The 13,187-nt window shown below is 53.2% G+C and overlaps 6 protein-coding genes across 6 annotated transcripts; 3 read left to right on the plus strand and 3 right to left on the minus strand.

Moving 5' to 3' along the window:
• Window positions 1-153: 153 nt before the first annotated feature.
• On the plus strand, window positions 154-2,688 carry J4E88_004953 (uncharacterized protein; the record flags this gene model as incomplete). The annotated part of the gene is made up of 1 exon (XM_049398595.1): window positions 154-2,688. One exon carries the CDS (start codon window positions 154-156, stop codon window positions 2,686-2,688), a length of 2,535 nt encoding a protein of 844 aa, XP_049255275.1.
• Window positions 2,689-4,140: 1,452 nt separating this feature from the next.
• Window positions 4,141-5,172, plus strand: J4E88_004954 (uncharacterized protein; the record flags this gene model as incomplete). The annotated part of the gene is made up of 2 exons (XM_049398596.1): window positions 4,141-4,845; window positions 4,897-5,172. 2 exons carry the CDS (start codon window positions 4,141-4,143, stop codon window positions 5,170-5,172), a joined length of 981 nt encoding a protein of 326 aa, XP_049255276.1.
• Window positions 5,173-5,258: 86 nt separating this feature from the next.
• J4E88_004955 (uncharacterized protein) lies at window positions 5,259-6,173 on the minus strand (the record flags this gene model as incomplete). Its single annotated transcript, XM_049398597.1, has 1 exon — window positions 5,259-6,173. The coding sequence occupies one exon, from the start codon at window positions 6,171-6,173 to the stop codon at window positions 5,259-5,261; it is 915 nt and encodes a 304-aa protein (XP_049255277.1).
• A 331-nt stretch (window positions 6,174-6,504) lies between these two features.
• Window positions 6,505-9,109, minus strand: J4E88_004956 (uncharacterized protein; the record flags this gene model as incomplete). The annotated part of the gene is made up of 2 exons (XM_049398598.1): window positions 6,505-7,943; window positions 7,990-9,109. 2 exons carry the CDS (start codon window positions 9,107-9,109, stop codon window positions 6,505-6,507), a joined length of 2,559 nt encoding a protein of 852 aa, XP_049255278.1.
• Window positions 9,110-9,706: 597 nt separating this feature from the next.
• Window positions 9,707-10,806, minus strand: J4E88_004957 (uncharacterized protein; the record flags this gene model as incomplete). Its single annotated transcript, XM_049398599.1, has 2 exons — window positions 9,707-10,636; window positions 10,693-10,806. The coding sequence occupies 2 exons, from the start codon at window positions 10,804-10,806 to the stop codon at window positions 9,707-9,709; spliced, it is 1,044 nt and encodes a 347-aa protein (XP_049255279.1).
• Window positions 10,807-11,076: 270 nt separating this feature from the next.
• Window positions 11,077-13,071, plus strand: J4E88_004958 (uncharacterized protein; the record flags this gene model as incomplete). Its single annotated transcript, XM_049398600.1, has 2 exons — window positions 11,077-11,177; window positions 11,229-13,071. 2 exons carry the CDS (start codon window positions 11,077-11,079, stop codon window positions 13,069-13,071), a joined length of 1,944 nt encoding a protein of 647 aa, XP_049255280.1.
• Between the last annotated feature and the right edge of the window lie 116 nt (window positions 13,072-13,187).

Here is a 13,187-nt window from a genome sequence, read left to right on the forward strand (position 1 = left end):
AAGTCGAGCTCGGAGCTCTCGAGACGCGTCGGTCTTGGCGCTGTATCGCGCGGCTGGAACTTTTGTTTGTCCACACTCCTACCTCTGCAATCCACGCAGCTATTCCATACCCACTCCTAACTCTCTCAATATTACCCGAGGGAGCTCGCCGTTATGCCAAAAGTACTTGGTTATACGCCAGACTGGCTCAGCCGACCGAACCCAGGCTATCATCTGTTTGCGCCGAAGCAGACAAACGGGAATGGAGTCGCAGCAAAGAGGCAGGAACCGGGACCGCGAAAGACAATCGCAACGAGGGGATCTGAGATCTTCGTCGCTGTTGGGAACGAGATACGATGGGCAGATTTGGTCAACCTCAAGGAAGAGCAACAGCCCGCATACCGAACACTCCGAGTCTCGATACCACTCCCGATCACGCGTCTCGTCATTTCGCCCGAAGAAGACTACCTCGCCGTCTCTACCTCGCATACGGTACACGTAATACACCTTCCCGACTCGTCGCTGCTCGGAGCTGGAGAGGACGACGGCCCGTTGAAGCCAAAGGCCTTCCAGTTGGGACCGACCGTACACGTTCTCGAAGAGTCACCCGTCGCAACAACACTATGGCATCCATTGGGCTATCACGGACGCTGCCTAGTCACTATCACAAAGGCGGGCGTAGTTCGGCTGTGGGAGATCAACCGCGCCGACAGGTCTACCTTCAGTGAGCCGTCGCTCTCCATCGATCTGCCCAAGCTCGCAAATGCTACCAGCGACCAGGACGATCTGAGCGCCTCCAAATTCGGGGCCTCCAAAGGCTTCTCTCCCGACTCCGTCGAGCTGGAAGTTGCATCGGCATGCTTTGGCGACTTCCCAGACCAAGAAGGTGTCCATGGCTGGGCGCCGATGACATTGTGGATCGCGACAGTACTTGGAGACGTATACGCGCTCTGTCCTCTGCTACCGAGCAAGTGGCAGTTGGTCGAGTCGCCCGGCAGCCACACATTCCTCCAAACCCTTACCTCGTCCATCAACATCAACTATGCCGAGCTCTCAGAAGACGAGACATCGCCCAAAGACGAGTTGAAAACATCAGAGAAGCAGGTCTCATGGCTATCGGACATCTTATACGAGGAGCCTCTCGCGGAGGAGCGGGCGCAGGGTGACACAGTTCAGGTCTTCGCTCGCCCACACAGTGCGCCTGCGGTGCCGTTACTACAGGGACCTTTCACTATCTCGCCTGAGGTCGATGATTTTGAACTTAGCGACATGATCGTTTTCTCCCTGAAGACCCTCTCCGAGAGCGAAGAAGAGGAGGCTGCAGAGGGTCTGCCAACCGCTGTCGTGTGCTTGCTCACCGAAACGAGCAAGGTGCATGTCTGTTTGGACCTTGAGGGCATCGTTGGGCGATGGCTGCCATCACCGGAAGACGAGATTGACACCACAGAACCAACCGAACACGAGCTGATCATTGCGGAAACAATTACACTGGTGGAAAGCGATGAACCCTCGTTCAACCAGAGCATCACGCCAGATGTGCACACCGACTTCTCATTCTTCGTATCACATGCCAGTGGGGTCTTCTACGTTTCAATGGAGCCCTGGGTCAGGAAGCTGGAGACCGAGCTATCCCAGCCACAGACCGAGGGCTCACCTTTCCGTATCAAGCGCGTATTGGAATCGGCAAACACCTCCGTGGACCAATACCTACAGCGACGCGTCACTGGCGATGTAGACGAGCAGGAAGTCACCGCAGTCGCCGTTATTGAAGACGGGAACGTCGGTTACCTTCTTCTCACCACAGTTGACGGTGAACCCCAAGCTGCTCTGCTTGATGCACCTGAAGAAGGACTCCCTACTCAGGAGGAGATTGCCGAATACATGGCAATCACTGGCCCTAACAAGGAGGTGCGTCAAGCTTGGCAACCACCAAAAGAACTCTACGAACCGTTCGATCTTTACAATTCCATCAACATCCCCGCACGGCATAGAGGTGCTCTCAAGGATGAGATTAGGCTATCTCCTGCGAACCTGGGGCTTCTTATGGATGTTCATCGCGTACTCTCTGCGCAGACTTCCAAACTTCAACTCGCCGTATCCGATCTGTTCAACCGCGCGACGCGTCTGCAGGAAGAGTTCAGGGATCAGATCTATAGAACATCTGGGATCGCAGCGAACATTGACAGTGTCACCGGCAATGACCAAGTCGGCTCAGACAACGGATCAACATACGGCAGCGCCAACATCGACGAGCGTTTGGAGAAGGTCACCGCGCGACAAGATCAGATCAACGCGCGTTACGAAGCTCTTCGACGAAAGATGGTCAGCATCGGCTCCAGCGAACTCAGCGAAAAGGAGAGCAACTGGATCGAAGAGTTGCAGACCATGGACAGCGCCATTGACCCTGCGAGCGAAACGTTGACCGACACTGTCGATGGCAGCGAACGTCCCGCATGGCAGCGTCTCAACAGGCTCAAGGAGGTACAGAAGGAGCAAGCGCAACAAATCGAAGCAGCTATGAGGAATGCTAAGCAAGCAGGCGAACACGAGCAAGCGAGAGGTACCGGTGTCAAAGTGCCAAGCTACTCGAGGAAAGCAGAGAATGAGCAAGTGCAGGAGCTCATACAGCGAAATAGTATGCTGGTTGAGGCTGCTACGGATAAGTTGCGGAACTTGGGAGTCAATATCCCTGTGGAAAGTGGTATTTAGATGCGCGATGCGACTTGAGGCGGATTGCGAAAAGACCCTCTCATGTGGATTTGATGATTTGGCAAAGCTAGAGGATTGTAGGGTGACGGTCTCGCCGTTTGGGCACGAATATCAATGTTGCAATGTTTCTATCAGCTAACACGACCTTCTTCAAGATGTGACGAGTATGGAGCGTGCGTGTAGCAAACAGCGAGCGAGGACGATATGGTCAATTTACGATGACCCAAACCAACGTCAAGTCATATAAGTGCGAGATATATGTGGTAATGGAATTGTTATTGTAAAAGCTCAGGTGCTATCTAGTAAGGAAGGAGAGCCTATGTACCCGTGAGGTAATCGCGGGACATAAGCTCCGCACATACTCATCATAAATCTCCCAGCCAAACTACCACATACCACTGAATTCTACGTTCTACCACGCTGCCTTCGCGCAGCAGCCAGCTCCTCGTCAAACAAGTCATCCTCCGACTTCCCCGGCAACTGCCCCTCTATCCACTGCCTCTGCCTCTCCGCACCCATAACGCCAAAAACCAACTCCCTCCCACTTTCTTCTTTCGTTCTCGTGTACAACTCCGTCGTCACCTCCACTAGAAGAGGAACGATGTCTGGTATCACGAAAGCGTCTATGCCGCGTAGGTCCAACAGAACATTCTCGATGTGATGTCGCCCTGGCATGCAAAAAAATGCATCCCCCCACGCCTGAGCGAGCTCATTCCAGTCTTCTGGCGTGGGCTCATATTCGGGGAAGTCGTCAGCCAAGATTTTGACGCGGATTCCGGTGATGTATTTGACCGGCAAGGAGACATCTGACCTGGAAATTTTCGCGCCAGGCGGGTTTTCGGGCAGCGTGAGGGTGAGGGTACGGGTCCTGGGTGGTAAATTGGAGAGCTGCTCGCCTAGTTCTGCCAAGGTCTGGGGATTGTTGATGCTGAGAGAGACGTGGAGGGGATTTTGGTGCGGATCGAAGGGATGGTTTTCCTCTCGTTGGATTTGCTTCGTGATGAGAGTTATTGTGGTTTCTTGATCTTGCCAGCGATCTGGCGATATATGGAGGTGGTCGAAATCCTCGGGAAGTAGGTCTACAATCAGATTGAATGGCATTTCGAGGGATGGTTGTCGTGTCGGTGATGTTGTTTTGATGCGTTGGGCGGAGAGGTTGTAAAGATGATGTTGGCCTGGGGGAGGGTTGGTTAACTTGTAGAATCAGGTGATGAAACACTGCGAAACGAATGTATTGATAAACCAGTTCTCAATTGCTTTTTCAAAAGTTGCAATCCGATCAGTCCAATATAAGATATTTCACCCCAAGCACGCCGTCTCCCCTACGTCAATCGTCGGCTCGGCTAGCCTGATCAAGATAGCGTCTTCGGCTAACCTCCCAGAGCCTCATTGCATATCCCATACAACACCTTACCCTCACCAAACTTCACATTCCCATATCCAACAACGAAAATGTCTTCCAAGCCAGCCGTCATATCCGTCATCGGATCCCTCAATGTCGACCTCGTAACCCGTACAGCCCGCGTCCCCGTCGGCGGCGAAACGCTAACCAGTGAATCCTTCAACATTGGCTGGGGCGGGAAAGGCGCAAACCAAGCCGTCGCATGTGCGCGTCTCTCTCGCACCAAAGCGCAAGCTTCTTCGTCTCAGGACTCCGATGTCGAAGTTAGGATGGTTGGTGCAGTGGGTGACGACGAGTTTCACGAGGGGTTCTTGAAAGCTCTACGGGAAGATGGATTGTCGACGGAGAAGGTGCAGATTCTCAAGGGAAAAAAGACGGGTGTTGCGGTCATTATCGTGGAAACGGGATCGGGCGAGAACAGGATTATGTTTTGTCCTGGTGCCAATGGCGATGTTGAGGTGCAGGATCTTGTGGATGAGGATGCGGGCGTTGCGCTTTTCCAGTTGGAACTGCCGTTGCAGGTTGTGCTGCATAATATGAAGACGGCGAGGGAGAAGGGCGTTGAGACTATTATTAATCCTGCGCCTGCGGTGCCGTTGCCGGATGAAGCGTATCATGGGCTGGGTCATCTTATCGTGAACGAGACGGAAGCGATGATCCTGTCGGGGATCGAGAAGCCGAGTTCATGGGATGAGGTTGCTGCTGTGTTCATTGCGAGGGGGGTTAAAAATGTTATTGTTACGCTTGGTGGCGAGGTAAGTAATCCGCCCATTTGCAATCTGACTTGTACTTACTCGGGTGTTCAGGGCGTATTCTACAAGACGGCAAAGCAACAGGAGTCGTCTCAGCAAGGTCATGTTGTGCCGGCACGCAAAGTCAAGGTTGTCGACACAACAGCCGCAGGGGACACATTTGCAGGCGCCTACACAGTTGCCGTTGCGCGTTGGAAAGCAATGTCAAGGGGAGCAGACTTTGACCTCGATGCCGCAATTGCGCATGCCAATAGAGCGGCATCAATGACAGTACAGAAAGCGGGAGCACAATCGAGTATACCATGGGCCGACGAAGTACCAGAGTCATAACAAACAAGACAATGAGCGCCAAGCCAGCAACGGATCTTTCGTATAGCGACTTGTCCCTCCAAACAAACTAGCAAATTAGAAAATTCTTACTGTTCAAACGTCCTACCCTCCCACATCCTCTCCATCTGCCCAACATAAACATCCTCATTACCCACAAAATGCCCACAATGCGGCGTCCCCTCGAATATAATCTCTCCCACATCCCACCCCTTCTCCCTCGCCATCTCCTTATGCGCAACAACATCCTCCCAATCCGTCATCCGATCAGCCTTACTGTACAAATAACACACCCTCCTCTTCTTTCCCCCCTCCACCCCAGAAACGAACTCCTCGTCCAACAGTGTCCGACGAACCAATACCTCAGGGTGCTCGTACCGTCCCAACGCCACACTCGCCCGCAAGATGACCAGGATACCGTGGACGAAGACGTAGCCTGCTGAGCGGATGGGGCCTGGTGGGAGAGAGAGAATCATAGCGTTGTAAGATTTCCAGTAATATCCTGCTGCGGGCCCAGAGTCCATGATGATACCGGTGATGGGTAAGGGTGTGGACTTCTGGGCATGGAGAGCGAGGAGCAGGGCTGTAGCGGAGATGGGACCGCCGTTTGAGAAGGTGTGGATAAGGATTTTGGGGGTTTGTGGATTCTTTGTAATTCGTTGTCCTGTCGGACTTGAGATGTTGGTAGATGGTGTGTAAGTGCAGTCACTCAGTACAGAGCGCACGACTTCGACGGCTGGTATGATGGCCTTGTGTTGTGCTGGGTAGGAGCTTGTGACGGATGTTACGTCGCTTTGGATGAGTAGGATCTTGGCATTGGGGGCGATGGTAAGGTAGGCTGCGATGTATTTATCGATGTGTTTTTGGGCGGCGCCGAGCCATGTACATAGGATGATGAGTTCGCCAGTGGTGTGTGATGGTGGGGTATAGAGAGATATCCGCGGTCCGAGTTTAGAGAAGGATGGGGACGGTGATTTTGGTGTAGGATGCGTTGCTAATAGCATAATGGATGGGTTGAAGTCAGCAAGATGGTTGGTGTTTCCGTCGCATTGCCTGCTTCTACTGATCGATTCAAACTGGGATATATAAAGATTTTCCTGAACTTGATTAAACACTTATGACTTTATACCGTTACGCGCGTAACGCGTTCACTAATCCGGCTTATCATCCGAGGCTTGAGAAGAATGTCTTAGTTCCATGAAAGCCAAGCTGATGCCTTACTTGTAAGCCGTCATACAAGGAGCGTGCATAATCGAGGCGTACCATCTAACAACCACTAGTCAGGTTGGGTGGACCTTGCGAGCTATCAGGAAGATGTGATTGGTCCATGCGCCCTTACATCAACCCATAATCGAAGTCGTCCATAGGCAACGGTTCTACCATGCTGAGTTCTCCAAACTCGCTACTAACTTCTTCGGCATCATAGTCGAAGTCGTCAAACTCGTCATCATGCTCGTTATCAATACCCTTGTCCTTAGCAGCATCACTGCCTTCCAAGACAAGAACCTCGGTAACAGCGACTTCGGTCCCTTTCTTTTGCAGCCGGACAGCAGAGTTCTCGGGGCTTGATAGATCGTGTGGTTCTGGGAACGATCTCGTTGTGCTATCAGGAAAGTTCTCGGGTTCTTCCATAGGTGTTTTATGCAGAGCCGGGGTGGATGATTTGACGTTCGAAGGGGGAAGCTCAGTCGCGGATACACCAGTGGAGGTGAAGGAAAGACCAGATAGATCGCTGTTGGAGGCTGGAGCCTTGGTCGGCTCTGGCTCTGTAAGATCTATCAGAGAGTTCGAAGAGTCGTGAGCCGCAGCAACCGGTCGACTTCGGGGCTGAGGCCTGACGACAGGCTCCTTTGTTTGCGCAGTCGTTGCCTTGCGTTTAGCCTCCTTTTGTGCCTGTTTCTTCCGCCTTTCTGCCTCTTCAAGAGCCCGTTCTTGTTCAGCGACCTTGTTGAAGTCTACATCACCGAGTCCGACTTTGACAAGTATCGTACCGACCAAGTACCGATACTGGTCGTGGCCACTGACAAGCTTGCTTACATCGATATTCTCCACGCCATGAACATTTTCGATCTTTTGTAGACCAGCGACACCTACCTGAAGCTTGGCAGATCGATAGAGGAAACCGAGTACGTAATCTTCCGTGCTGTGAACATTGACAACGCGTCCCGCAACGACTGATCGTATTTGCCTCCAACGCTTACTGTTCGCAGGGGCAGGAGTACCCATAAGGACAGCAGACTCAACAAGACCGAACGCGTGTTGTTCCGCGAGCTCGATCAGACACGCGTATACGACACGCGCACCTACTGAATAACCTGTGAGTGTGACGGGTCGCTTCCCTTGTACACCATCGATGAGAGCATGCGCAAGAACCTTGCCAGCCTTGTCGGCTCGTGCGAGTGCAACAAGAAAGGGGTTGTCCAAGACACTGGCAGCTTTTACAAGACCAAGAGGCCACAAACCTGCGTACAAAGCGCCAAGAAGCGTGCGACTGACGACAGTGTATGTGACGCCATCGAAAGCGTATCCAAAGAGTACATCGTTGAGGGAGTTGCCGAGACGCAGCATTGCATCAAGCTCGAAACGCAATGCGAATGGCTCAGTTGTACCAGAGTCGACCACCTCCCAAGGCTTGCTGACGTCGGAAGGGGAGCTTAGCCAGCCGCTAACACCAATGGATACGCGTAATCGATGCTGTTCACGTTTCTGTGGGTCGCGCGCATCTTGCTCATCAGCCCAATCGAGCTCGCGTTGATTCGTCGGTCGATCGGGATCTGGTACATTTAGCTTCAAGCAAGACTTCATCTCCGCTTTACATACCTTGAACCGGAAGGAATTCGAAATCTTGAACCTCCTTCGCATACTGGTCCATTAGACGCCCCGTCATCTTCGCACCGTAAGCTCCGAACAGTGATCCAACGAGCACCGAGCTGCCCGCCAATGCACCGAGATACGTCGAAACCACACCCAGGCCCAGCCCGCCCATGACAGTACCCAGGCCTGCGGCGAGTAAAGGCGCAGCAAGACCGCCAGTAACACCAATCAGGACCGCACCGCCCACAGTCGCGAGACCAACCTTCCAACGGCGTGACACAGCATCGTTTGACGCTTGGTTCTTGGCTGTCGCTTCGGCGTCCATCTGAGAGGCAGCCGTGGCTAGCAGACCTTGTGCAACCGACTTCTCATGCTCGCCCAGCAGATCAGCCTCTAATTTGAGACTGCTTGCGAGTCGCAGCAACAAGATGCGCGAATGTGCCGAGTATTGCTCCAAGCTCAGTAAGAGCAGCAGGAGGCAGTGCAAAACCAGCACACGCTTATCTTCCTCAAGGGATAGCAGCCTAGTCTCGATCACCTCATAGTGTCCGTGTCTTGTGTTCTTGGGTCGTGTGGGAGCCGCGTTTGCGAAGGGATCGAGGTCGTCGAAATCGATGAGCGAAGAGATGCCCTGGTTTTGTCTGTCGGCTTGGTCCAGCATTTGCTTCCGCTTTGCTTTCGCCTGCCGAACAGTCTCACCCCGTACAGAGAGGACGTCGCATATTCGATGCATGACACTTGCCCGCCATTTATCGAAAAATGTCAAGGCGCTTCGTCGCAAGGCTTGCATTTGTGTAGACTCATGCTCTTGTGATGATTGCCTAGTGGGAGGCGCTGGTTTGGTGGTCTGTCTCGGCTGGTCGAAGCTCATGAGATCTGGTGCCTGATTTCCAGGCTTGGGTGCGGGCGACCGGGTCGCAAGGGAGGGTTTCGGTTCGGGGTTGTTGTATGGCTCAAAGGTGGCCGTGAGATTGTTTCGTATGGCATCGATGCTCAGGAGGACGAGGAGTGCCAGTTCGACGCGTAGGGCGGGTGTCTCGAGGATCGAGGTGAGCGAGGCCCCCTCATCTTTGCTTGCTCTTTCTGGAGCATTACCAGATATTGCACTGGCAAAGTTGGAAAACATGCCGGCCCAGTAGAATGACAAAGACCAGAAGACGAAAGAGTACTTCCAGTAGGGTCGCTTACACGGGACGGGGCATCGTTAACCACGCCACTTTGATTGACAGGGCGCCTGAGTCGCAGAATCCGGCCCCCATATTATCAGGTACCACCATCCTTCAGATTGCGCTTAGCGCGAAGATATACATAGAACATAGTGCTCGTCAGATGTGACTGCGCGAGAACGAGAGGCGTGCGTGTTGTGATTTTGGTGATGATGGGACGAAAGGTTTGTCATGATTGTCGCGACGCGGCGTCACTGGATCTCGCGACAGCAGGCCCCGGGGTGGGATGGCTCGCTCCACTTTGGCCGGCCCGCGCCTAGCGCGATTCGCCCACGTGGATGCCATTGGAAGTGCAAGTTCCTTCATCACTCACGCCTTCAATGGCATCTGCGCCGGTGGTTTACTGCAAGCTGTTGTATTCTACTTTACATGTGTCAATGGCATCTTAGTTGATCAACGCGAACAAGTCATTGCGAGCCACATGGAAAGTTCGAACAGTTTTAGATTCTGTGGACACCCGAGATGTTTCTCCACCTATGGTATAATTAGTCTTCAGCTCACTTGCTCCTCTTGTAGATCTTCTGGAGGAAAACCTCGAAGACGACCTTCTTCAAGCCTTCGCTCTCATCAACCTTGTCGATCTTCGCCCTCAGCTCGGTAACGCGCTCCTCTTCCCACTGCTCGTAGAACTCCTTCAGCTTAAGCTCATGGTACAGCTCCTTGACCTTGGCCTCCTTCTGCGAGTCTTTCTGACCGTAGTTCTCCTCTAGCACCTTTCGTTGCTCGGGAGTGACCTTCTTCAGGGCCTGGTTGATCAGCCATGAGCACTTGTTGTCCATGATGTCGGTGCCAATCTTGCCGAGAACAGTGGGGTCAGCAAATGCATCGAGGTAGTCGTCTTGTGCTTGGAAGTATTCGCCCATGGGGATGAGAATGTCTTCTGCGGTCTGGAGGTTCTTTGGTGTAGCTGCGCCGGCATAGTAGAGTGCCAGTGCGACTGGGAGGTAGAAAGAGTAATAGGCAGTCTTGTAGATGACAATGAAGGTGAACTTGTCGAGACTGAAGTTGTCAAGGTTGACATCGTCTTCGGGGGCAGTCAACAGATCACACAATTGACCGCATTCGGTCTGGAATGTGACCTCGTGGAACAACTCCATCATGTCGACGTAGCTCTTCTCCTGACGGAAATGCTTCTTGAGAAGCACGTAAATGGCCGACTCCAGCATAAAGGCATCGTTGATGGCGATCATGCCGACCTTGGGTGCAAGGTACCAGCAGGGATTGCCACGACGGGTCTTTGAAGAGTCCATGATATCGTCCGAAACCAGGAAGAAAGCCTGGAGGAGTTCGATCATCCATCCGAGCAGGGCAGCACGAAAGTACTCTTCTGATGATGGGTCAAGAGACTTGTTCTGCAAAATTGAAGTGGTGTCGATAACAGACATGCCACGGTTGCATTTTCCGCCAACAGTGTTGTAGTCCAGTGACTATGGGATATGGTGAGCGAGCTGGACCCTGACTGCGTTGCTCGGGATATATCTACCTTGGTGAACCAATCAAGAGACTGCTGGGGCAGCTTGTATGATTTGCAGTGTTCCTGCAGGTCGGCCACAATGCGCGGCCATACGCTCTCGAATTCTTTCAGTGTGGTGGGCATCTTGAACGCAATGAATTGGGTATCTCTGGACAGCAGTGTTCAAGATAGAGGGGCAGTAGCAGATGTAGGGGTGCGGGCGGTGAAGGGGCTAATTTCCGCGGCGCAGCGGCGCAACCTTTAACCGCTCGCCGGGCCATTGTTTGTGCCCCACCCTACCACGACAGGAAGCTCCCCATCAACACGCGCATCGGCGGCAGCAACATCACGCGATAGAGCCCTGAACCATGATCTGAAGCGCGCAAATAGTAATCTCTTCCTGATAGCGACGCGATGGGAACTCTATCGCCGGCCGACGAGGCCCAACTCAAGGCCCAGCTCCAGGACGCCGTCATCGGCTGCACGGAGCGCTGTCTCTATCACTCGGCGAAATGGTGAGTACCAATGGTTACGTAGACTGACTTTTGCATGCTGATATTGACAAGGGCCGCAGAATTACTCGATTCGCTCCCATCGGCCGATGATGAAGGCTCGGACACCGACGTCGACTCCCCCATGTCGGATGCGCAACCGCCGCAGACACCCAATCTCGTACGCAAAGACCCCATCGAAGCACGCCTAGAAGCACGTGAGACGCACAAGTTCCTCCTCGCCAAGACATACTTCGACTGCCGCGAGTATGATCGATGCGCCGCCGTCTTCCTGCCTGGCCCTCTACCCAAGGGCGCCTCACAGGCACCTGCTACGCCTACAGCAAAGGCGAAGCAAGGCGCCAAGGGGAAGGCGAAGATGGTCACGCCATCCAAGTCCAAGCTGTCCAACGATACAATGAAGGGCATCAGTCAGAAGGCGCTGTTCCTTGCCCTCTATGCCAAATACATAGCTGGGGAGAAGCGCATGAACGAGGATAGCGAGATGATTCTCGGCCCTCAAGACGGAGGTGTCACATTGAACAAGGAGCTGCCCACAGTATCTGCCGTTCTTGAAGAGTGGTTCAGAGACCTGCCCAACAGCGGGCGCCAACCGCAAGGCTGGCTGGAGTACCTATACGGCATGGTCCTGGCCAAGGGAAAGAACGAGCAGCTTGCTATCGACTACCTGATCAAAAGTGTGCACCAATACACCTACAACTGGGGTGCGTGGCAGGAGCTACAAGCTCTACTGACCACCATGGAAGAGCTCAATGGCATCGTCACACGCCTACCGCAAAACCTCATGACTTTCATCTTCCATGTTACGTCATCTCAGGAGCTCTACGTGGTCAACGAACAGATTCATACTTCGCTGTCGCAAATACTGACCATTTTCCCGTCATCGGCCTTCCTAAAGACCCAACGGGCATTGCTCCACTACCACAACAAAGACTTCGACGATGCCGAACAGATCTTCTCGGACTTGCTCGTATCAGATCCACATCGGGTCGATCATCTCGACAATTACTCCAACATCCTGTATGTCATGGGCATGCGACCCAAGCTTGCCTTCTTGGCACAGCTCGCCACAGCGACCGACAAATTCCGACCGGAGACATGTTGCGTGGTGGGCAACTACTACTCGCTCAAGTCGGAGCATGAGAAAGCCGTCATGTATTTCCGAAGAGCTCTGACTCTAGATCGAACCTTCCTTTCCGCCTGGACGCTCATGGGACACGAGTTCGTCGAGATGAAGAACACCCACGCCGCTATTGAATCGTACCGGCGCGCTGTTGATGTCAATCGCAAAGACTACCGCGCCTGGTATGGACTTGGTCAGACATACGAAATGCTGGAGATGCACTCATACGCTCTTTTCTATCACCAACGCGCCGCTGCGCTGCGACCCTACGATCCGAAGCTATGGATGGCGGTTGGCCAATGTTTCGGCAAAGTGGGCAAGATCATGAATGGCATTCGATCATACAAACGCGCGTTGGTCGCAGGCTCATATTATGATGCTGGTGTCGGAGCCTCTTTTGGGAGCAGTGAAGTTACTGGTCTCGGTGGAGGTATCCTCGATCCAGAAGTACTCTACCAGATCGCCCTGTTGTATGAGAGGATAAACAACATGAACGAATGCGCGGCATACATGGAGCTAGTGCTTGCACAAGAAGAAGGGCCAGACTACGAAGAAGTGGGCTCTGAAGCTGCCGGTGGTGTCGGCGTCACTGCAACGACAAGCAAAGCCCGGCTCTGGCTCGCTCGGTGGGAGTACATGCGCGGCATGTACCAACGGGCCATGGAGCTAGCGAACGAGCTCTGCCAAGACGGCGTAGAAGTAGAAGATGCGAAAGCACTAGTGAGAGACATCAGAGCGCGCATGGAGCGCGGCGGAGGAGACGCGGAAGATTGATTAGACACAGCGTCTCGAAAGTTTGGGCATTTGCAGGCGTACAGGTATGATACCCAAGCAATACTGGATCGCAACATGTATCATATACATTACTACTTGATAGCGCGTTGCAGGAT

This window comes from Alternaria novae-zelandiae (assembly GCF_023758075.1).
Source record: "Alternaria novae-zelandiae strain BMP 2774 chromosome Unknown scaffold_9, whole genome shotgun sequence".
Lineage (NCBI taxonomy): Eukaryota > Fungi > Ascomycota > Dothideomycetes > Pleosporales > Pleosporaceae > Alternaria > Alternaria novae-zelandiae.